The 22,740-nt window shown below is 43.3% G+C and overlaps 1 protein-coding gene across 1 annotated transcript in view; it reads left to right on the top strand.

The window, feature by feature from the left end:
• Positions 1–22,740, top strand: part of SCAI (suppressor of cancer cell invasion) — a 78,140-nt gene that overhangs the window by 39,785 nt on the left and 15,615 nt on the right. The window contains exons 3-10 of the mRNA XM_053374389.1: positions 1,908–2,039; positions 10,777–10,872; positions 12,305–12,391; positions 12,645–12,743; positions 15,663–15,759; positions 18,857–18,955; positions 20,329–20,481; positions 22,613–22,714. Of these exons, the coding sequence (XP_053230364.1) occupies positions 1,908–2,039; positions 10,777–10,872; positions 12,305–12,391; positions 12,645–12,743; positions 15,663–15,759; positions 18,857–18,955; positions 20,329–20,481; positions 22,613–22,714 (865 nt within the window). The remainder of the gene's footprint in view (positions 1–1,907; positions 2,040–10,776; positions 10,873–12,304; positions 12,392–12,644; positions 12,744–15,662; positions 15,760–18,856; positions 18,956–20,328; positions 20,482–22,612; positions 22,715–22,740) is intronic.

Here is a 22,740-nt window from a genome sequence, read left to right as displayed (position 1 = left end):
ATGTTCTTGGGTGCCTTTTAATCTTTTTTTTTTTTTTTTGCCTCAGCTATCAAGTGTTTGGGAAGCCACTTGCAGTGGGGCAATCTGGTGTTTAGAAGCTGCATCAAGCAAATTCAATTTTACTCTCTCCTCCCCATTCTCCCCCTTGCTCATGTAACTTACCAGTTGCTGGATGGTGAAATGGAAATGCCCTCCATTCAAGGGTTTTGAGAAGAAGGAGAGGAGTAATAAATGCAGTGATGGAAAATTAACTGGATATGGCATTGATGGAGCTTGGGGTGGGGGAAGGCTTTGGGAAAACTTCAGTCCTGGCCTCTCTTCATTTCTAGCAAAATACTCTGCATACGTCAAAACAAAAACAAAAAAATTTTTTCCCTTCCAGTAGCACCTTAAAGACCAACTAAGTTAGTTCTTGGTATGAGCTTTCGTGTGCTACTGGAAGGGGAAAAATTTTTTTGTTGTTGTTTTGACTATGGCAGACCAACACGGCTACCTTTCTGTACTCTGCATACGATTTGGGATGAAATCAGAGAATGATACTATTAAATTCACAGTACTCTCTCTGAAGAAAGACTGGGGGAAACGAAAATGGGAGGTCCAAGAGGAGGAGATTGGGATTCTATCATAAATACAACAAGAAACAGAACTTGAACATAAGGAAATGGGCTTGAATTAAAGTATATAGAATGAGGAAATACGGAATACTGTTCCAATATGTACTCACATATGTACTCACAAATGTACTCACAAAAGGAAACATAAGAAAAAAAGGAAAGAAAGAGGGAGGCAAAAAGACAAAAGAAAAAGAAACATTAGAGATAGATTAAAAGGGCTTCTGATTTTTTGTCTGCTGGTTACATGTCCATGTTAAAATCCCTCCACTATGTGATCCCTCCAACATGTGTTGCATATTGGAGGGATCACATAGTGGAGGGATTTTAACATGGACATGTAACCAGCAGACAAAAAATCAGAAGCCCTTTTAATCTATCTCTAATGTTTCTTTTTCTTTTGTCTTTTTGCCTCCCTCTTTCTTTCCTTTTTTTCCTTATGTTTCCTTTTTCCTTTTGGAGCCCTATGTTTGGGGCCTTGTGTTTTGGGGATTGTGTACTCATGGGGGTGGTAGATGGTTGATGGAGGGCCCTGGGTGGGAGACAGGGTAATGTTGGTCTCCCAGCATGAGAGGCTGGGAGGAGAAAAAAAGGATCCCAGGTGAGATCTGGGAGGGACTGCTACCCTCTGTAGATGGTGGGGGCTGAGAATTGCCTCTAGGAGAGGACTCCATATTCTACCTGTTCTTTTTGTAGTTTTTGTAGCCATTTTCTTATTGTACCATGAAAAACTTTTATATGTGTGTGTGGGGGGGGTGTTACACCCACACATCTACACTTATAAGTTGCTGGAAACTGCAGGAGGGGAGAGTACTGTTGTGCTCAAGTCCTGCTTAAAGGTTTCCTACAGGCATCAGGTTGGCCACCTCAAGAACAGGATGCTGGACTAGATGGGTCACTGGCCTGATCTAGCAGGGCTGTTCTTAAATTCCTGCTGTGGGGTAAACCTATAGCTCTACTAGCGGACAAAGCTAGAGAGACTTAATTGAACAGGCACAGGGATCTTTTAAAAAACAACAACAACCCACAACTTTAATAGGCCCCCTTGATGTATGCAGTTCAGTAATGAATGGAGCAAAGAAACAGCAAATGACAGTCACTTGCTGAGACTCTCTCTCCTTGTGGATTTTAGTAGGCCTCTGTGGGGAGGGTGATGTGTGTTTGCATGTGTGTGTGTGTTTTCCCCTTTTCATTCTTGTGACACTCTATGTGCCAGACTCCCAGCTGCAGCATTTTCATTCTGACCTTCCTGCCACCCATGGCTAATCTAGATTTTTGCCTGCATTCCCTTTCTAGGACTGAGTTTGCCCTGAAAGAAGCCATGTCGACAGGCGGCATGGAGGATGACATCCCTCAGGGAGAGAGGAAAACTGTCACGGACTTCTGTTATCTGCTGGATAAATCCAAACAGCTCTTCAATGGCTTAAGGTCAGTCAGTTTCAGGTGTTTTGTATAGGTAGGGTTTGAGCTGGGGGAGAAACCAACAACTCAAAAATTCTGGAATCTGGCAATCTAGATTCCTTACTGGGAAAAGTTTAAATCTACAAACTGTATTAATTATGCAGATTTTGCATTCCTCGTGTTTTGCACAATTCTAGTTTTGCTAATAACACAGAGCTCTGCAGTATGCTGAATCTCCACTCCAACTCCAGAAACCTTCCTGAATCCACCCCTCTGGCTTCTGAAGCTTTATCTAGAAGTTCTCAAGTGCTTGGCAGCTACCACAAGGATATAATACAGTATGTGATTCAAAATAAGAGATGACCCGAACACCCTCAGTTTCCTGAAGTGTGTACAGCTTACAGGATTCTTGGTGTGGAGCATTGGGTTGCCTTCATGCAGAATATAATGTTTTTCCTTGGGAAAAGAGTACATAGCTGACATAAGTGAGCAGAAGGATTTGGGGAGATGAAACAGGAGACTGGGCAGTGACTGTGTCCATTGCAGGAAAAAGAGCAGGGATTACCAAGTGAAGCCAGATGGGTTTGTGTGTGAAGAAACTCAACTTTAAAATGTGGAAGAAAACAATTGGTCTTCAGGCTTTTTCTTTTCTTTTTTCTTTAAAGAGCTAGAAGTTATTTCTTTGGAACATCATTTTAGTCAGAGGCTGTGTGTTTGTGGCTTTAGAAACAGCGACCGCCCAAACTCGAGGATTCTGCCAGAGCTGTCAGATTGTCCTTTAGATATCGTGTCTGCTATACAATTGCAAAATCTTGGTGCCTCTGTGTTCTGCCTCCTTAGGGGGACACTTCTATTTTATTCACATTTTTTATCCTTCCCTTAAGGATCTCAGAGTGGTATTCATGATTGTTTCTTCCAACCCCATTTTATCCACCCAACCGACTTTCTTTCCCTTTCAGCCTAACCTGTTTCAGAGACAGACATAGAGAATGGCCCTGTTGGCATGTAGGAATGCATTGTTTTCCATTCTGCCCTGTAGTCATTGCATGACGCACTGTTTCTGTTCTGCTGCAGTTCATTTTCTATCAAAAATAGTTATTTGTCTTGCTGTCTGCTGTGGCAAAATTATGTAACTTGCTTAAATAGTTATGTAAATTATATTGTCATTATGTTATTCCACCCCATTCATTTTAATGCAAAGGAAACACAATGGTGGTGGAGGCGGGAATGCAGTCAGTTAAGAATCATTTGCAGACTGAAAGCAGCAACAACAGCAAATGCCAATCATATTTGCTGGATTTATATCAATTCCTGAAATGGGATGAATAAGTGAACATTAACAATTTCTGCTGCTGCTTCTGTTTTCATCGGAATTCTCTGATCTCTATTACCCAGTGAGCTTTAGCCAATGATCTGAATCCAGGTCTTCCCACTGTGAGTCTCCCAAAACATCTGGAGGGCCACAGGTTTCCCACCCCTGTGTTGTTTTGAGGAAGGACCACAGCTCAGTGTTAGAGCATCTGTCTTGCATACAGAAGGTCCCAGGTTCAGTCCCTGGCATCTCTAGAAAGAACAAGGACTAGGGCAGACCCCCATCCAAAATCCTGGATTGCCTATGGTTCTATGTGTTAAAGACTGATCCTTGGTTTTAATTAGATGCAAGTGGAATTTGTAAAGTGCTGAAGATACCTCAAACTTTTGTGCATGTGGTATGCTCAAAATGGGCACCCACAGCAAGAATTTGTCTCCTATAAACTGCCTCCGCAGCCTTGACCAGTTGCTTGCTCCAGTATGATTATCCTGTACCTTCCTGCTTTAGAGCTAATATTCACAAAGAGCTGTGCAAGTAAGGAGAGGGCTTCAAAGTGCTTCAAAGCCCACTACCTGTTGCTATAACTTCAATCGCAAGCTGAAAAAAACCAAATTAATGAAAAGCAAGATAGTGATCAGCCCTGTTGCTGCTTCATTGGCAGGCATCTAAGAGGTGTGCATCCAAGAATCCTCTCATTTAAACTCTTTTATGTCATACTGAATCTGCTTTTCCCCTTCCCTCTTTTAGCCAAGGTGACTCTGGCAATTGTTTTATTTTTTTGTGGCTCAAATGTTAAATTCCTCCCTTTGTGCCAGAGGCATCCCTTATGTGAAGCAGCCTCCTATAGGCAGCGGTTGTTGTTTTTGACACTGGCAAGGTCCTCCAAGTGGAAGGTAGAAAGAAGGGTCTGTTCTGGGAGAAAGGAGCCAAGGCTCTTTAGCAAGCCCCCTTGGAAGCTGCCTGAGAGCTTGGTATGGTGAAATGGTGGAGGTGGTGAACTGCATCTTTTCACAGTTAAGCTTATACCCTACTTTTCTATATGCAGTTCCCTTCTGTCTGAAGTGGTATGACCCAAAACTACCTTCTCATCCTGCATAACCTGAATGAACACACGGTAGCAGAATGAGGTGGTGGAATCTTGAGCTGTTAAGTATTTATGTAAACATCTGTTATGACTGATGCCCATTGGGACTGATAGAGAGAAAGACTGGGAGCTCAACAGTAGATGGAGCCAGAGCCAATAATAGATGGAGCTAGGGCCAACCAATTGTAGTTCTGCTCCCAGCCTCCTGCCTGCTGAGTTCCACAAGGGCATCCCTGAGGCCAGGGAGGATGAATACGGCAGGGAGGTTCTCCTCCTTGACTGGTTGTGAGCCAGGAGGTAGGTAGGTGGGGGCTAGCTGAGGGTGGACTGAGGTTAATGGGGCAGTGCCCCCTATTAGCCCAAATGAATGAGGCTCCACTGGTATGCATGTATTTAAGACTTTATACCACTTTTCAGAGAAGACTGACTCTCAGTATGGTTTATAATCACACTCACAGAAATGAAATATTGAAAACACATAAAATAACCAGTCACATCCCGAAATATATATAAGGCAAGATAGCCCATTTCAAACTGCAATCAAACTAACCCCCAAAGGCCACAGCAAAGAAAAACATCTTTAAGACCCATTTGAAAGAGACTAGAGATGGGCTTTGCCTTGATACCACTTGGAATTGAGTTCCGTAACTGGGTCTCAGCTCCTGATGTCAGGCTTCAGAAGCAGGTTCACGTTATTGAATGTTCCACTACATGATTTTCTTTGTAAATACATGTTATTGAAGTCCCACATCAGAGACAAAGGTTCTTGCCTTGCCTGCTTCAAGCTACTTCTCTACTTGAAGGAGTGAGGTTTTTTTGTCTTGTTTTGCTTTGCTTTGTTGTAATGTGATCTCCCTTCCTCCCCTCACAGTGGTACAGTCCATGCTGCGGCCTCATTGCCACTTCATTCAGCTGTGCACACAAAACTGCTTCTTGTAGAACAGCTCTTGAGTGCAGGCATTTATAGTCTTTGCTGCGTGTGTGTGTGTCCTCTAATCATGCATGCACGCTGTCTGGTAAAGCAACCTGCCTGCAAGTGAGAGGTGGAAAGGGGAGGGTGCGCTGCTGCAGAATTCCGGCTGTATCTTTTGGCTCAGAAAAACACGAGCCAATACATTTCTCCAGAAATGAAAACTGGAGCAAATGGTACTGTGTTTGACTGGCTCTACAGAGAGCCTGGGCTTGGTGCCTGCAGGCCTGTGGGGATCACTTGGTATTTGCTGCTCTTGGCTCAGGTTCCCTCGCCAGTGCCTGTGGGTAAGCAGCAGTTACCTGAGTTACCGTCTCCCAGGATAATAGTGAGTGTAAGAGCAAGAAGGGGAGGTACAGAGCACCAACCGACCACAACAGCAGTATCTGTTTACAGTGGCGAGTGGCGGGGATTGGATGGTGATTGTCAGTCAATATCCAGCCTGCTCTGGACTGGCTGTTTGCTTTTAGTGTTAGACCAAAAATTTGGAGCGAAATAAATCTCGCCCATTGCTTTTTTCTTTTTAAAACAAATTTTATTAAAAGATTTTCCTTGTTTTCAAAAGCACATGCACTGTCTCTTTTTTCAGGTTGTGTTTTCTACCAGTTATATTTGTTGTGAGACATTGGTGTTATATGCAGTATAGGGTTGGGAAGAAAAGAGGGGCGGGTGGGAGAGAGGGTGGTGGTGGTAAAGCTTTTGTTCTTTTACTTAGTGTATGTGTAGGGGTTTTGTGTCAACGCCACTTGGGTAGGTTCTCTTTCTATTCTTGTTATTTTTCCTTGGTGGTGAGAGAGGTTGGGGTGGCCTAGGGTGTGGTTGATTGTCTTTGGTTGGCTTCAGTGGGATTTGTTTGTGGTTGTGTGAAGGGGGGGTGTTGTTGGATTAAGTTATCCATATTGAATTGCATGCTGTCGGTGGGTTCGTGTTGTTGTCTTGTTGGGCTGTGCATGTGATAAAGGGGAGCCATACCAATCCAGCCCATTTCTGACACTGCTTCACTCTGGTCAGTGACTGAAATAAAACAATTCAATCATTCATTCTGACACTGCTTAAAGAACTAGGTTGTAGAAATGAAAGATGGTCATGGAGAAACTGCTGGCAAACCCTCAGGGGTCTGGCTGACTTGACTAATACTTTAATGCTGAATAATTAAGTTCACCCATTCAGCTTTGAAATCAAGTTATATGAGCAAGGACCCACACATTTTAGGGTGGGGTGGGGGAGCTGGGTGTCCTGGAAAGCAAAAGAAGAAGAAAAAGATGTATAGTTTCTATTGACCCAGCCCTGGTGGGAGGATCTGATGTCTGATGCTGCGCTAAGCTTTGGAGGCACTCAGGTTCCCTTTGAAGCCCAGATGAGATCATGGATTAACCCCAAAACTGCTATGCTCAGAAGGAGGGGAAGCTCTCCTCTGGGTTGCACTTGGGGTATTTCTAAGCTCAGGAGGAGGAGGAGGAGGAGAATGCCCTTGTACCTGCTGCATGGAGTGTTTTAGCAGTGGTGTTCACAGTAGTCATTTACCTATGTTCCTATGCAAAAGGTCACAGCTTCAGTCCTAGGCATCTGAGCTTTGGAGGCACTCAGGTTCCCTTTGAAGCCCAGATGAGATCATGGATTAACACCAAGACTGGTATGCTCAGAAGGAGGGGAAGCTCTCCTCTGGGTTGCACTTGGGGTATTTCTAAGCTCAGGAGGAGGAGGAGGAGGAGGAGGAGGAGGAGGAGGAGGAGGAGGAGGAAAAGGATGCCCTCGTACTTGCTGCATCGAGTGTTTTAGCAGTGGTGTTCACAGTAGTCGTTTACCTATGTTCCTATGCAAAAGGTCACAGCTTCAGTCCTAGGCATCTCTAGTTATCTCCTGATCTTTTGTAGGGAAAGTGGCTAATGCTGATTTTTTAAAAAGGGTCAGGTAATAGGTAATGGGAAAGGCCTCTGTCCATGATCCTAAATTGCTGCTGATAGTGAAAGGAGACGGTACTATGCTAGCAGGATAGACAGATGGGAAGCTGCCTATGTTATGCTTTCAGGACAATGGTTTTTTGAATCCTTGGCCAATAAATCTTAGGTTTATGTGCACAATGTGAATTAGCCCATTTTCAAACCAGTCAAGGGTGATCTGATATCTGGTGCAGAATGTGTACGGTTGTAGCAAAAGTAAGCCCTACTCAGAGAAGACCCATGGTAAACTTAAGCCCATGAATTTCAGTGGGTCTTCTCTGAGTAGGACTTAGTTGGCAGTAACCCATAATAATTAATGGTGGGTTCTTCCTTGTTGTTCTGCCTTCACAACTTGTATTGCAAGCATAATGCTGTCCCCACAAGTTGAATTCTGTTAGCATCACCCTTGGAAATAAGCCCACAAAATGTGCTAGTCTGCAATTTCATTTTTCCTTTAAGAGACTAGCCTGAAGGGAACTGACTGGCAAAAGGGGGGCAGGTTGCTGAGTGGCCATTGGCCAACAGCATTTTCTGGGCAAAGGAAAGGAAAGGGGGCCTTCCTGCCTTGATTTCTGTGCTAGGCCCAGAGAAGGGGTAGATTACTCTTGCCCTACTCTGCCAGCCTTCTCACTTGCCAGCATGCTGTTTCTTCTGTTCAGATTCTACAAGGCAAGGGCTGAAATACAAGGCTAGTGTTATCCCTCGGCTGGCAGGTTATGTTGACTGCCCACTTTTTCTTCTTCAAGTGGCAAGTGTTAATAATATGTCCATCTTACGTAAATCACTTAGAGGGTTTCAACAATTGCTAAACAAATCCTGTTAAATTAAAAAAAATGTCCATATTGCACCTTGTTTTCGCTCCTATCCTTCCCCAGGCAAAGTCACAAGCTTAATAATTGTCATTGCTAATATTATTAAAATTTATTACCTGCCCTTCATCCTAAGGTCCCAGGTGGGTTACAACATTAAAATACAATATTAAAACAGCTTAAAACCAACACAATCACAGAAATAAGGTGGATTCTAAAACTGTACACCTCAGATGTCGAAAGCTGCAGTAAGGAAGCGTGTCTTCAGCACTCCGACCAGAATCATTATAATGAAGGTGTCAGATGGCCCTCTGTGGGGAGGGAATTCTAGAACTTAGGGGCTGCCACATAAAATACCCTCTCCTGTGTCATTGCAAAAAACAACAACACCTCAAGCTCCTGAGAGCAGAGGAACCACTAAGAAGGCCAGCTCTGCTAATCTTAGCACCCAAGAGGATCTCTAGTGAAATAGTTGCAGAGCTGCTCACAATCTTTCTGTTGTCACGGATACTAGCCAGTAGGCATCTTCCACAGCCAGTTTTCCCTGGTTCACTCTGAAATTTGCAGCAAACAGTGTTGTGTTTAAACTTATCTTGGGGAAGAATGGCCATTTTGTGCTGAATATGGCATGGATTCTTGCAAATTGTCCCAACTGCTCATTAATGAGCCTGTTGGTGAGCTGCATGTCTGAGAACCCAGTGCTGGTGTAAAAGCAAGTGAGCAGCTCTGCGGGAAAGTGCAAGAGTGTATGGGAAGGTTATGAAAAGCAACCACTTTGTGATCCCATTCCCTACATGGACCCGGTTCCCTGCTGGGCCAAAGCAAGCACTTGGGCCACATATGTTGTTTTCCCTGAAGAATAGCCAAGCCTAAGACGCATTGCAGATTCCTTCACCACCCACCCCATAATTGCCTGCATTCTGCAAAGGCTTTTTGTTGCGGCTGCATGCTGGGCTAATAGCTTCTTCCTATTATAAACTGTGAGGGAGCAGGAATTGTGAGTGTGAAAATCAGTGTGCTGAGGAAGAGGGTGTCCCCTCCTGCAGCTGAAGGATGTGGTGCATCCTCAGTAGGCTTTGTGCTGTCAATGCTGGACATGCGCCTCCCTTTGTGGGTACCAGTGTTCTTCAAGGAATTTAGGTAGCGTTGGAGAAATTACTAAGGTATTGGAACCAGTAGGCTGCACTGATGCTGTGGGGCCACAGGAAAGGTCCAGAATGTGTTGGTGCAAGTAGAATCTAACACTGAATGTTTAAAGTTTTTTGTAACCTTTCTGGCTGTGAAAGATGTGTGTGGATGATACCTACTGAAAGCTCAGAAGCTAGAGAGCTGCTGCCCGTCAGATTTCTTTCTAGGCCTGTGTGTTAAAAGTACAGGTGACTCCCCATTCATGTTGGGGGCTATGTTATGTGCTCCATGCGCAAAAGTGAAATGTGCATAAGCGGGGAGCACCCTGGAGAGCCCTCATGGGTCATGAGGAGACCTTCCCCAGAGCCCGAAGATGACTGTAATCTGTCTCTATAGTTGGAGCCAGTAAATGCTTCTGGATACCAGTTGCTGGAAATCATAGGGAGGGGAGACTGCTGCTCTTGTGCCCAGGTCCTGCTTTCAGGTTTCCCACAGGCATCTAGTTGGCCACTGCAAGAACACGATGCTGGATAAGATGGGCCGTTGGCCTGATCCAGCAGGCTTTTCTTATGTTCTTAAATTATATACCAGATAAGTGGATAGAGTATTTCATTCCCTTCCAAGAGAGGAGGTGATTGTTTCCTAAGCTTGAATGGTGTTTATTTTAAGAATGGGAGGGGACTTGCTGTGTCTTGTGAATAGGTTTGGAAGTACTCAAGGCTGTGCCTGTGGGTTTGGTCAGCGAGATTTGCATGCCAGAAATTTTAACCAGGGACCTGCTGTTGAACATGGTCACTCACATATTAAAGTGTGTTATTGATAAGCTTATGGGAAGGTATATATTGATACCTAGGAAACCAAAGCTGCTGCTGTTATAAGTTTTTGGGTCAGTTCTTTTTGGTGAAAGTAGTGGGACAAATGCCGTTTTATTCATTGATAAATAAAGCCTACTATTTATGGGGTATGAAGTATAGTATGTGACATCTTTAAAAGAATACAATACTAGCAAGGAGGATCTTAATCTGTCCCCTCACTCCAAAATCTATGTTTTTAATGACAAAAATGACCCACAACCCCAATCTTGGATGGATATGTATATAGGAACATAGCAACTGCCTACCCTGTGTGGCTCAGGAATTCTTAGAAACAACAAAAAACAATCCATGCCGTGTTGAAATTAGTGGTTAAAATCAGTGCAGTTTTGAAAGGCTCCACGTATCATCTTGATTCAGAATGGTGCCCAATTCTCTTCAAGCATAGATGAAAACCTGCTGCTTCTTCCCAGGAACCATTGTGCCAAATTTAATTGTGATACCTTAAGAGGTGTCCAAATGCAAAGCAAATGGACAGTTTTCCATAATGTAAAGTAGATACATGAATGTTAGCATTAGAATTATGAGGCAGGCATGATGAGATAAGTAGCACCAGGTTGTCTCTGGACTGTCTCTTCCCACAGTGAATGCCCCTCCTCCTTTCTTCCCTGCTTGGTAACATGGACTCTTCCTATTGGCTCTCTTGCAGAGACTTGCCTCAGTATGGGCAGAAGCAGTGGCAATCGTATTTTGGGCGGACCTTTGATGTTTACACCAAGCTCTGGAAGTTCCAGCAGCAGCACCGGTAAGAGCCAACTCTGCATCGAGATGGCTGCCTACCTCTTCCAGGAACACGTGGGCCAGAGTGGTGTGTGTGATGGTGCCAGTTGGCTAGGTTGCCCAGGGCACCCTCCTTTCCTGGGCAAGAGAGCCTTAAACAACCCTCAGAAAAATAGAGCATTAACTCAATGGAGAAAATACAATACATAGTGCAAGTTAACTGCTTTTCCAGTCATGGAATCATAGAATTGTAGAGTTGGAAGGGACCTTGAGGGTCATCTAGTCCAACTCCCTGCAATGCAGGAATCTAAACTAAAGTATCTGTGACAGATGGCCATCCAGCCTCTGCTTATTAACCTCCAAGGAAGGAGAGTCCATCACCTCCTGAGGGAGTCTGTTCCACTGTAAAACGGCTCTTACCGTCAGAAAGTTCTTCCTGATATTTAATCAGAATCTCCTTTCTTGTAACTTGAATCCATTGGTTTAGGTCCTACAGTGCAGAGCAGGAAATAGCTTGCTCCATCTTCCATGTGACAGCCATTTTTAGCTATTGAAGATGTCTGTCCTATCTCCTCTCAGTCTCCTCTTAGCCAGGCTAAATATACCCAACTCCCACAACTGTTCCTTATAAGGCTTTGTTTCCAGACCTTTGATCATCTTGGTTGCCCTCCTCTGAACATGTTCCAGCTTGTCGATGACCTTCTTAAATTGCAGTACCCAGAATTGGACACAGTACTCCAGGTGTGGCTTGACCAAGGTAGAATAGAGCAGAAGTATGACTTTCCTTGTCGTTCATCTTCTCTCACAGAGTAGGTAGTTACTTGTTGGAAGCTAAGAATCAGTATGAAACACTCTCAGCACCTCTGCCAAACTACAATTCCCATAATGTCTGTGGGGAGGAGGGGATACTATGCCAGTTAAATTGGTAGAAGCATGTAGTATAGAAATGCCCCTTGAGGTGGTGTGTGTGTGAGAGAGGGGGGGGCGGGGAGAAATGTGGTTATCAGCAAATGAGCTTAATACTGCCTTCTGAGAGTCTGAGGATTTCTCAGGGAATTAATGCAACATTTCTTGACTGGTTCCAGAATTATTATTGACAATCTTGGGGGGAAATGAGTACACTATCCATGAGAGAATGGATGACTAAAATCTGGGGCATAGTATGTATGGTAAAGCTCACACTTATAATCAGAACCAGAGAGGGAAGACAGCAAGATAATGGAGAAAGGAGTCTCATTATAATGTACTGGAGCAATAATTGTGTTGCTTGGAACCTTGTAATATTGATTTGCTGTACTTGATTTTGGTACATGAATATATCCTGCTATGTTCAGTTCTAGGTATTCCTTTTATTTTGGGCACTCAGTATTATATTTTGTTATTTTTAATTAATATATATGTATGTGTATAAACATATAGAACGTGACACTCTCCCTTTCTTCTCCGCAAAAATAAAGGCAAGTTCTGGACAATCGGTACGGATTAAAGCGCTGGCAAATTGGCGAAATCGCTTCCAAGATTGGGCAGCTTTACTACCACTACTAGTGAGTGACAACCCTTCCTGGATGCAGTGTGTGTGTGTGTGTGTGTGTGTGTGTGTCTGTTTGTCTGTCTGTCTCAGTCTCTCTGTAATGAAAGTCTTGCTGGCCTTAGCAATTAAGAGTGGCAAAAAGTTCAGTGGAATGTCAGAAGTGCCAGGAGGACTGCTGTGAGATGGACAGCCCTCTCAGCCAAGGGCAGGAGGGGTACATGTTCATCTAGCAGAGCAGTGAGCCCTTTGTGTTTCTTCCCACACAGCCTTCGCACGTCTGAAACCAGCTACCTGAATGAAGCCTTTTCCTTCTACTCTGCTATCCGCCAGAGGTCTTACTACTCGCAAGTCAACAAAGAAGACAGGTCAGGCCATGCCTCAGTCTTGTGAGTTTTTTGCAATTTAAAAGCGAGAAGTACTGGATTCTCAAACTTGTGTGACTTGGCAGCTGGTGGGCAGCCACTTTCAGTTCAGTTGGCATCCCTTGGCTACCTGTGTGTCTCCTCCCTTGAGGTGCAGGTGTTGGCAGGAGCAGGGATGGGGGAACCTGTGGCTCCTCAGATGTCATTAGACCGTAATGCCCATCAAGCCCAAGCTGGGGTCTGGGGTGAAGGAGTTGCAGTTCAGCAGAATCTGAAGGGCTACAAGTTCCCTATCCCTGATGAGTCATAGGCAGCTGTTAAATGAGGGCCCAGGAGTAGGAGCCAAGTGAGTCAATCAAGGAAGAAGCCAAGACTTTATGTGAGCCAGATCCAGGAGAAACCTATTATTATCCAAAACTGTAGCACATGGGTACTCGTGGCTCTCCATTTGTTCTTAGACTCCAGATTATTATTTTTATTTCAACGTTTGTATCCTGCTTTTCACCATCTAGGTCTCAAAGCGGCTTACAACAATAAGCTATACCATATACATAATTTAAGAACTAAATTAAACCACCGAAAGTTAAAACCTAAAGAATCTAAAAAGAAAAAAGAAAGTAATGCAAAACATCCAAGAAGTATTCAGGGTGCAGTGGCCTCCTGAAACATAATGGTCTTGACCAGGTGTCTGAAAATCAATAGGGACAGTGTCTGTCTAACTTCTTGTGGGGAGTTCCATAGAGTTGGGCCTACAACATTGAGGGTGCAGATCCTTTTTGGCATTGAGTTGTTGTTTCGGTTTCTCATCACTGCTCATTCAGGAATCTTTTATAAGCCCTTCCTGTTGAGGAGAGCCAGTTACCACCCTGGCTTGGTGGAGCCACTTGGGTATTTAGGAGCCCATCACTGCCCAGGGTACTGCTTCCATCTGTAACACATCCCCCTTTCCAGCGGATGTAACATTCCAGCCTGTGAATGAACAGGGTTTCTAGAGTGTTCTTCAGAAGTATGCTTTATCTCTGCTCAATGTTCCAAAGCAATGTCCCCTCCAACACTTTGGCGAGCAAGTAGATAAAGAGAAAGAAAAGACATAAATACATGGAATAATGAGTAAGGCAACTCTGTACTTGGGAAAAGAACTTAGGGTAAAAGCAAGAACCCTAAGCCAAGTGCCACAGCAGATATCTTATGGATGATATGAGTGTCAAGCCGGCTTTACAAGCCCAATTTTCCAGAGTCATTTGGGAAATAAGATCCTATTAACTAATTATAGTATAGATAGGGTGAACCCACAGAATCAGCAACTTGCTGCAGTCAGCCCTTTGGAACTGTCTTCCCTGTTATGGCTGTTTACTTTTAAGGAAAGGGCTGGTGCTGTGATGTTTTTTATTTTAATGATCTTTTTTATGTGTGTGTGCGCGCGCACCAAAATAATACAATTTTTAACACACACACACACATATATATATTCTACTAACGCTTAATTGTTTTTTGATGATTGCTTTTTAATATGTTTTTAGCTGTTTCTATTTTAGTTGTCAGTCGCCTTTAGTCCCATTAGGGAAAAAGGCAGGGTATAAATAAATACAGCAGCAGCAGCAGTAATAATACCCCTGGTGGGCTTTAATGCAGGGGAAGCAGAATACAAAACTGTAGGTTCCCGACAGGAGCCCCAGTGGTTGCTGCAGAGGGGGTGAAGGGCTTGGGATCTTTGACCTGGAAGCCCCTTCCCAGCCAAACATGCCTTAACGCTAGCTGCTTTGGAGAATAGTGTTTTGGAAATACCTGTCTGATATCTTCATTGGAGGTGTGAAACCAGTCCTGGGGTGCTCTTTGCTAGGGATCGTCTACATGAGACTCCAGGGTGCCAGGATGCCTGCCTCTACCTTCTATGTCACCCACAAAAGGTCTTAGGGAATATCTGTTCAGAAACCCACAATGCATGATGATAAACTGCGAGAAATGTCACAACAACACTGGGCACAAACTTGGGACTTCAAACATCTTGCAAGGTGCTGCCAAAAAGAGGGCCCTCCCTCCCGTTTTAGCAGGGGGTTCCCATGCAAGCCCTTTCCTGGTTCAGGAAGGGGCTTTCATGCAATCCTGCTAAGCTTGAGCAGGATTTAACTTCTCTTCAGCTGAAGAGTGGGAGGTTATTGATTTTATTTTATTTTATTTTATTTATTTATTTTGTATACTGCCCTTCACCTGAGGATTGCTGAGTGGTTTATGGTAGAAAAACATTGCAGGATTTAACCCTACCTCCCACCATATGTTGTCACTAGTGATGCCAGCTGATGGGGTGGCTGGGTAGGCATGGTTTGGGGAATACAGCCTTGAGGGCCAAGATTGCCCCACAGACTGAAGCTTACCCGATTCTTTTATTAAGGGATATAAGCTTTCTTCTTACATGCTCTAAATCCAGCCATTTTGTTCCTTTCTGTCAGAAGCTGGATTTAGTAACGGAGGAACCTGCCTTATTCCAAGCCAAACTATTTGTCGATCTCACTGGCCATGGCTTTCCAGGGTCTCAGGCAGGGAAAAGTATTTCCCCATCTGCAGCCACCTGAGTCGTTTGGCTGGAAGTGCCAGACATTGAATGTGGGACCATCTTCATGCAAATCCTGTTCTCTAGAGCTATGATCCCTCCCATTAGCCAGATAGCTGTGCTGGCAGGTAGTAAAGAGGCATACAGAGTAAATTATCTCTGGTCCTCCAAGCACTTGTCCTCTCAAGCTCCAATAATTCTACATGCACTGAAAGTGAAATATTTTCTGCCTATACTACAGCTGTGATTAAAATCTAACATGGACATCACTTGATATTCCTTCACAGGAGCCATGTTCCTCTTCATTTCTCTTCCATCTGCTAAATAATTTTCCCTTCTCCCATTTTCTTTCCGCTTTTTTTCTTCCCTCCCAGGCCTGAACTGGTAGTTAAGAAGCTGCGTTATTATGCACGATTCATTGTGGTTTGCCTTTTACTGAACAAAATGGATGTCGTCAAGGATCTTGTAAAGGTAAAACCAATAGTACCATTGTGATGTGTGTAGTTAAGGCTTTGCACATGCTCCAAGGAGCTCGAAGCCTTGTATTAGCTTTGCAACAACCATGTGAGTGCACGTTAAGTTGAGGATGGCCAGAAAGCATTTGTGTCTGGCTTTCCCCCCACTGAAGCTCAGCGCTCTAATCACTATGCCCCCTTGACTGTCCAATAGCAATTCCCAAATGTGCAGTGAGAAATTAATGGAAGGGTCCTGGAATCTCAGGGTATCCATCCATGGAGGAGGCTGTTTGTTGTGTTGCTATATGAATCATTGCCCTATTCCTGCCTCCTTCCAGTCAGCCCCTGCCTTGGTGTAGATTGTACTTTGGGTATAAAGTGCAGTTGGATTACTCCCGCCCGGAAACCAATGTCCCCACTGTGGAAGGACATGTGGATCCAGAATTAGCTTCCATAGTCACTTACGGACTCATTGTTAAAACCGTGTTTATGGAAGACAATCTTACTTGGCTACAAGTGATCGCTGAAGAAGAAGCCTCAGAACTGCCCACTCTTAGGATTAGATGGCTTTTCTGGGCTTTCTTCTTTTTCTAATTAGGTTTTTGGCCTCTCTCTCCCTCTCAGTTTTTCCTGTTTCACAGGGTTGTTATGAAAGTTATGCGAGTACAATAGTGCATGTAGAAACATCGGAGAGTGGGGTAATGATTCTGGTATACTGTAAAGGCGTAAACCTCTCCAAGTGTAAGAGTGAAACAGCAGTGCTTCCATTATTAATTTGAAGTGGTGGTGAAGTTTGTCTTGCCTGTATAAAAATATTATCGGGCACATATTCTATGATGGGGTCTGGTCTGCAAGCTTAATTCAGGTGGCCCACAGCATGTTTGCAGGAGCAGCAGTTGTGAATGGAGAGTGCAACTTACTGCTCTGTTCTCAGAACTCAGCAGTTCACCTGGAAGCCAGGTGGTATGGACCTGAAGTGATGGAGAGGAAGAGGCACTTGAAAGGCGTGGAAAGCAGTGGATTTAATAGAAGGCTGGATTTAAGGAGTTCATTCATGATTAAATTAAATATCATCTAGCATAAAAGGTAAAGGGACCCCTGACCGTTAGGTCCAGTCGTGACCGACTCTGGGGTTGCAGCGCTCATTTCGCTTTATTGGCCAAGGGAGCCAGTGTACAGCTTCCGGGTCATGTGGCCAGCATGACAGCCGCTTCTGGTGAACCAGAGCAGCGCACGGAAACACTGTTTACCTTCCCATCACAGCTGTACCTATTTATCTACTTGCACTGGTGTACTTTCGAACTGCTAGGTTGGCAGGAGTCATCTAGCATAGTGCATTATTATTATGGTTATTGTTACATTTATATCCCACAGTTCCTCCAAGGAGTTCAAGGTGGTGTACATAGTTCTTCCTCTCTCAATTTTATCCTCACAACAGCCCTGTAGGTTAGACTAAGAGACTATGACTGGTCCAAGGACACCTAGTGAGCTTTGTGGTGGGGCTAGAACTCTGGTCTCCCAGGTCTTAGTCTAGCACTCTAACTGCTACACCACACTGGCTCTGCATTACAATAGCTACACAGTAATCTGCCAACACCCATAGCACTTTCCAAGTAGTTGCAGGTTGGGGGAGTGGAAGTTTGGGAACCACTGCTCTGTGAGAACAGTTGCACATTTGAGAATATGATAGCTCAGAGCCGAGATGCATAATATGGTGAATGAAGACGAATCAGAGAAGCTCAGACCAAAGAATACACAGAGCTTTTGGAAAAAGTACCGATCGAGATCTGCCTGAATATGAGAGTAGAATGGTAAAGTGAGAGGCAGCAGATAATGAAATGGAAAGGACCTTCACACAGGTGGCTGGAGGAGTGGAACAAACAAATGATTAAGTTGTGATCCTGGAGGAGGGGAATGAAACCATTAACAGACATTAAGAAACATCTTGAGATGGCAGAGATAGAGCTGAGAGAGAAATGATCCTGTGTACAAGTTGGAATGAATTCAAAGGAAAAAGCTACCGAGCCTGTGCCAATTCTCTTGGGGGGGGGGGGAAATGGAAGGAACTTTTTTCCAAATTAGGATGGAAAATCATGGCCAACAGGAAATGGGATTGGAAGATATGGAACTGGATACGAATTAATTAATATACAACAAATGGATAACTATGGATTATTATCCTTATAGTGGATGTTGGGTTTTTATTTTTGTTTTTGAGATAAGGTCAACATACCAGATTGGAAGAAGACTATTCTAGGCATGTAGTGATAATAACAACTGGGGAGCCCCTTTTGGACTTTTTTGTGGAAATGAGAATGAACTTGTGTCTGGGGTTGAAGATTGGGAAAACATCATCTAGCTGAATGCAAAACAGCTGGATATTATAATGGAATACAGCTAGATACCATCCTGCAGTGAACGCTTTGAATCAGAAGTTCTCACCACTCTTTTTATGTTTTATTATCTTTTTCTTCATATAGTTTTCATTTTCCTTTTCCTTTTTCCTTTTATCCGCTATGCTTTTGCTTATCTTTCGTTTTGTTCATTATGTCCTCTACTCTGGCTTAATGAGGTTAGAAGGTGATGGTTGGCAGGTGAAAGACCCTGCGTGAGGTGCAGGGAAGGGAAGATCTCCCAGGGTTGGAGGCTAGGAGAAGAAAGGGAAGCTCCCAGGTGAGATAGGAAGGGTGACAAAAGTTAAGGATCTACCTTTGGGAGATGGCTTTTTTCATCATCCACCTGCCCTGCTTTCTCTTTTTCTTTTCTTTCTCTCTTTGTTGTTTTTTGCTTTTACTTTTATTTAGATTAGTTTGATTACTTTGTTTTTTATTATAGTGTATGTTGAAAAATTTCAATGATGATGATGATGATGTAGCACAGCTTACTAGGAAGCGCCAACCAGCGTGGATGTGGCCGTGCACCATGGATCCTCGCTTCCTCACCTCTAGTTTACTGCTGTTACTGCTTCCCTGAACACTCTAAACAAATTTTTTTGAGCATTGCCACATGTTTGCTTACTTACTGCACATGCCTACTCACAAAATCTACTCAAGTTAGCCCCCCGCCCAAAGCAGCACTAAATCATCTCATTTGTTGCTCTCTGTGCTTTCTAGGAATTGTCAGATGAGATTGAAGACTACACCCACCGCTTCAACACAGAAGACCAAGTGGAGTGGAATCTGGTTCTCCAAGAGGTGGCTGCATTTGTCGAGGTGAGGACTTAAAAGTGAATCGCTGCATTTTCCTTTCTTTCTGAAAGAGTGCAGTGTCTTCCCAGATCTTGACTCATATCCTACATCTTCTGCGATAATCCTCAGGCAAAGGGGGCATTTAGCTCAGTGTTCTATCTTCTACAGTAGCTAGGCAAATCCCCTAAGAAATTGGCAAGCAAAGGATGATGGAGTGTTCCCATTTGTTCCCAACATTGGGTAGTTAAAGGCTGCTGCGGAATATGTAGACCCTTAATTCTTACAACTAATACCTCTTGTCTTCTCTGTTAATTGGTATTTTTAGCAAGCCATCTGAGCTAGTTACCATTATTGTAGTTTGCTATTCTGGGAAGCAAAGTTTTTGTTTAAAAGGCAAACCACACACCCATGCTTCTAGTTCTCATTATTTTAGTGAGAAGCCTTTAAACGCTGAAAGAAACGGGAGGGCATCGTCTTCCTTCTGTGCCTTCAAGTCATCTCCTACTACTCATTCCCCCTCCTAGTAACTCACCCCCTGCTTCTATATTGTCCTTCGCCTTTTCCAAATAGGAACAATTGCTTTCATAGTGTTAGAAAAAGTAAATTGAGCAACATTATACAAGGGAAGCAACATCACTCAGTGGTAGAAGATCTGCTTTGCATGCAAAACATCCCAGATTCAATCCCCAATGTGGCATTTCCAGGGATGTCCCCTGTCTGAGACCATAGGGAGTCATGACCAAAGAGTGTTGGCAATACTGAGTTTGATGAGCCAATGGTCTGACTTGGTATAAGGTAGCTTCCAGTGTTCCTAAGATAATATAAATTTTGCCAGCATGTATGTGTATATATACAAAAAGCAGAATTATTTATTCCTAAGTGGGAAGGAATAGAATGCAGGAGCCGTACTCATAAGCCAAATCTTGTGAGGGAAATATGTATAATTAAGACTAGAATCTTGCAGGGAGCATTCCTTTGATCACAGCTGCTCTTATTACTCCTGGACTTTCCAAAGCTCGCAGTAATACATCAGAGGCTGATTTGCAGTTCACCTGGTGCTGCGCCATCCTCATGGTAAAGCGAGTCTTCTCCAAAAGAAACAAGCTTAGTACAGGATAATTGGCAAACAGAATCCCAAATCACAGTGGCAGTTAGCATTAGTGTTAACCTGCTCCATTGCCCCTTTCATCCAGCTTAATGTAGTTGGCTTTATGGGAAAGAGCTTCTGAATTTCTGCACACACACACTCCCAGCAGAATATTTGGGAAAATACGAGGCTTGCTAATTGCTTGTTCTTTTGTTGCTGTGTTTTTATTACTTCCAGCAAGGTTTAACCTGAGTCCAGATAATTCATGCCAGGGACCCTCATTCTCATGCCTGTCTCCCTTTCTTTCCAGGCAGACCCTGTGATGGTGTTGAATGATGACAACACCCTTGTGATCCTCTCCAACCGCCTCTCTGAAACGGGAGCCCCTCTGCTGGAGCAGGGGATGATCGTAGGGCAGCTGACTCTCGCAGATGCGCTTATTATTGGCAACTGCAACAATCAGGTGGGATCCTGTACACAAGCCTTTCGTCCCATGTCACAAGTTTTTTATATCAAGCAATCCAACTTTTTTACCTCATGTCATCCAGTTTTCTTAATACTTTGTACTCTTGTTGAATGATCAAAACTAAATTTAAATCCAAAATTTTAGCTTTTTATTTCATCCCTTTTTTGAGTTATGAGGGTTTGAAATTAAAAAAATAAATGACAATTTTGGCTTTGTCGGACTACACAAAAACCTTAAAAGCTCAGTCCAGCATTGAGAAACTGAAAACACCAATCTCTTCAGAACTTCATATGAAAGGTCACAAGATGGACTTATCTTAAATTTAAGTTACAGAATTTAAAATTTTAAAAAGTGATTGAAAAAATTAATGTGCATCACACCTGGCACACACTCACCAGATCTTGTGGAGAACATGCACATAAGCAGTCTGTGAAGAGGGAGTTGTGCATATTTCCCAGTCAGTATACATAATCTCCAGCAGGACTTGGGAAATGTATATATATCGCCTAACGTGTGTGTGCGTGTGTGCGTGTGTGCGCATGCATACACACACACATACACACTATAGGAGATTTATCAAACTGGAAAAGTTTGGCCACTGAGAGTGCTTCTACCCTTGCCAGCTTGGACATCATGCTGAATCGTGGTTCATTTTCCATAATCATGGCTCAGTGTTAGGTCTTAATTGAACCAATCTTTGTCCCCAGGGATGAACGTGGTCATCCAGGCTGCACAGAGTGTAGAGCACAGGTGCATAAAGCAGCCCTTGACACTTCCTACCACCCACATTTCTTTTAAACAAACTAGGAGGAAAATCTCTGCTCAAGGCCCTGGAGAGAGTCATTGCAGGTCAGAAATGGGTGGCACCGGGCTGAAAGAACCATTGATCAGGCTCTGTAAAGAGATGCTGATTGATTTATAAAAGTCACACATGTCAAAATCACAACTTGAGCTTTAAAAAGCCTGTTGCCATGTTGCAAGCTGCATTATCCATATGAACAGGCTTTAAAAAATAATGAGACAAAGGTTATACCTATTTGACAAACATAATTGGCTTTCTAATATAGCAGAGGTAGCCAACAAGGCACTCTCCATATGTTGCTGGACCCCAACTCCCATCATCCCCAACCAGCATGGCCAGTGGTAAGGGATGATGGGAGTTGAAGTCCAATGACATGCAGAGGGCACCATGTTGGCTACCCCTGTACTATAGCATAAAGTATCTATGGCTCCCCCAAAGAATTCTGGGAATAGTAGTTTAATGAGGGTGCTATGAAGTATACTGAAGATCCCTAACACACACACACACATATATATATACACACACACCTATAATTTTTAGAATTATCTATGAAGAGAGAGTGGTAATGATATAGGCCCTCAACAGTAATTTTAAGCATAATTTTTGAAAAGGGCTCTGGGCTTCTCCCTGCATTACCTTTATGACTGTGTTCTGCCAGTTTTCTAGACTTTTTAGAGGGTGAATGTTTTGCTCCTTTATATGGCTTTATGATTTGACTTTTAAATACGTATATTCTGGTACTATTTTTAGTATTTTGCACTGCATTGTGTTTCTATTGTAATAATTGTAAAGTGGTATGCAAGGTTTCATTTTTTGTTTTTAAAAGCTGGTACAGACACATACTTACTTGGTAGCTCAAAAGACTTTCATTTCCAGCACTAATTGATGAAATTACACATAATTTGAGCTTTCAACAAGGACTAGAAGTTCCAGACCTTTTTTTATATACGACTTGACATTTCTTGATTACATATACAGCAGAGCCATCATTTTCAAGGCAGCCATTGTCACAAGCCTGACCCATCTGGAACTATACTTGACAGTCAAATAATGCTTAATATTCTTTCTTTATGTGAGGACACATTTTATTCTTACTCCCCACCCCCACTCCAATGACCTGGACCTCATTACTTAAAAAACCTATATGTAACTGTACTTATTCTATGTGCTTATTTTATGGTTTGGCTTTTTATGTTTTAATTTCCATCTGTTATGTAATTATTCTTGCTTATTTATATACAATAAAAAAATCAAAAAAATCTTTACCCACCAGAAATGGCTTTCATTATCCTAAAAACCTTTAATTTGCAACTGTGTCTCTGGTAGGTGAAGTTCAGCGAGCTGACAATCGACATGTTCCGGATGCTGCAAGCTCTGGAGAGGGAACCTATGAACTTGGCATCACAAATGAGCAAGCCAGGGCTGCAGGCAAGTCCCCTCGTCTTTCAGCCCTG

The sequence above is a fragment of the Podarcis raffonei genome, chromosome Z (genome assembly GCF_027172205.1).
Source record: "Podarcis raffonei isolate rPodRaf1 chromosome Z, rPodRaf1.pri, whole genome shotgun sequence".
Taxonomy (NCBI): domain Eukaryota; kingdom Metazoa; phylum Chordata; class Lepidosauria; order Squamata; family Lacertidae; genus Podarcis; species Podarcis raffonei.
Note: the sequence above shows the minus strand (reverse complement) of the source record. Positions and strands in the feature narration are given on the sequence as shown.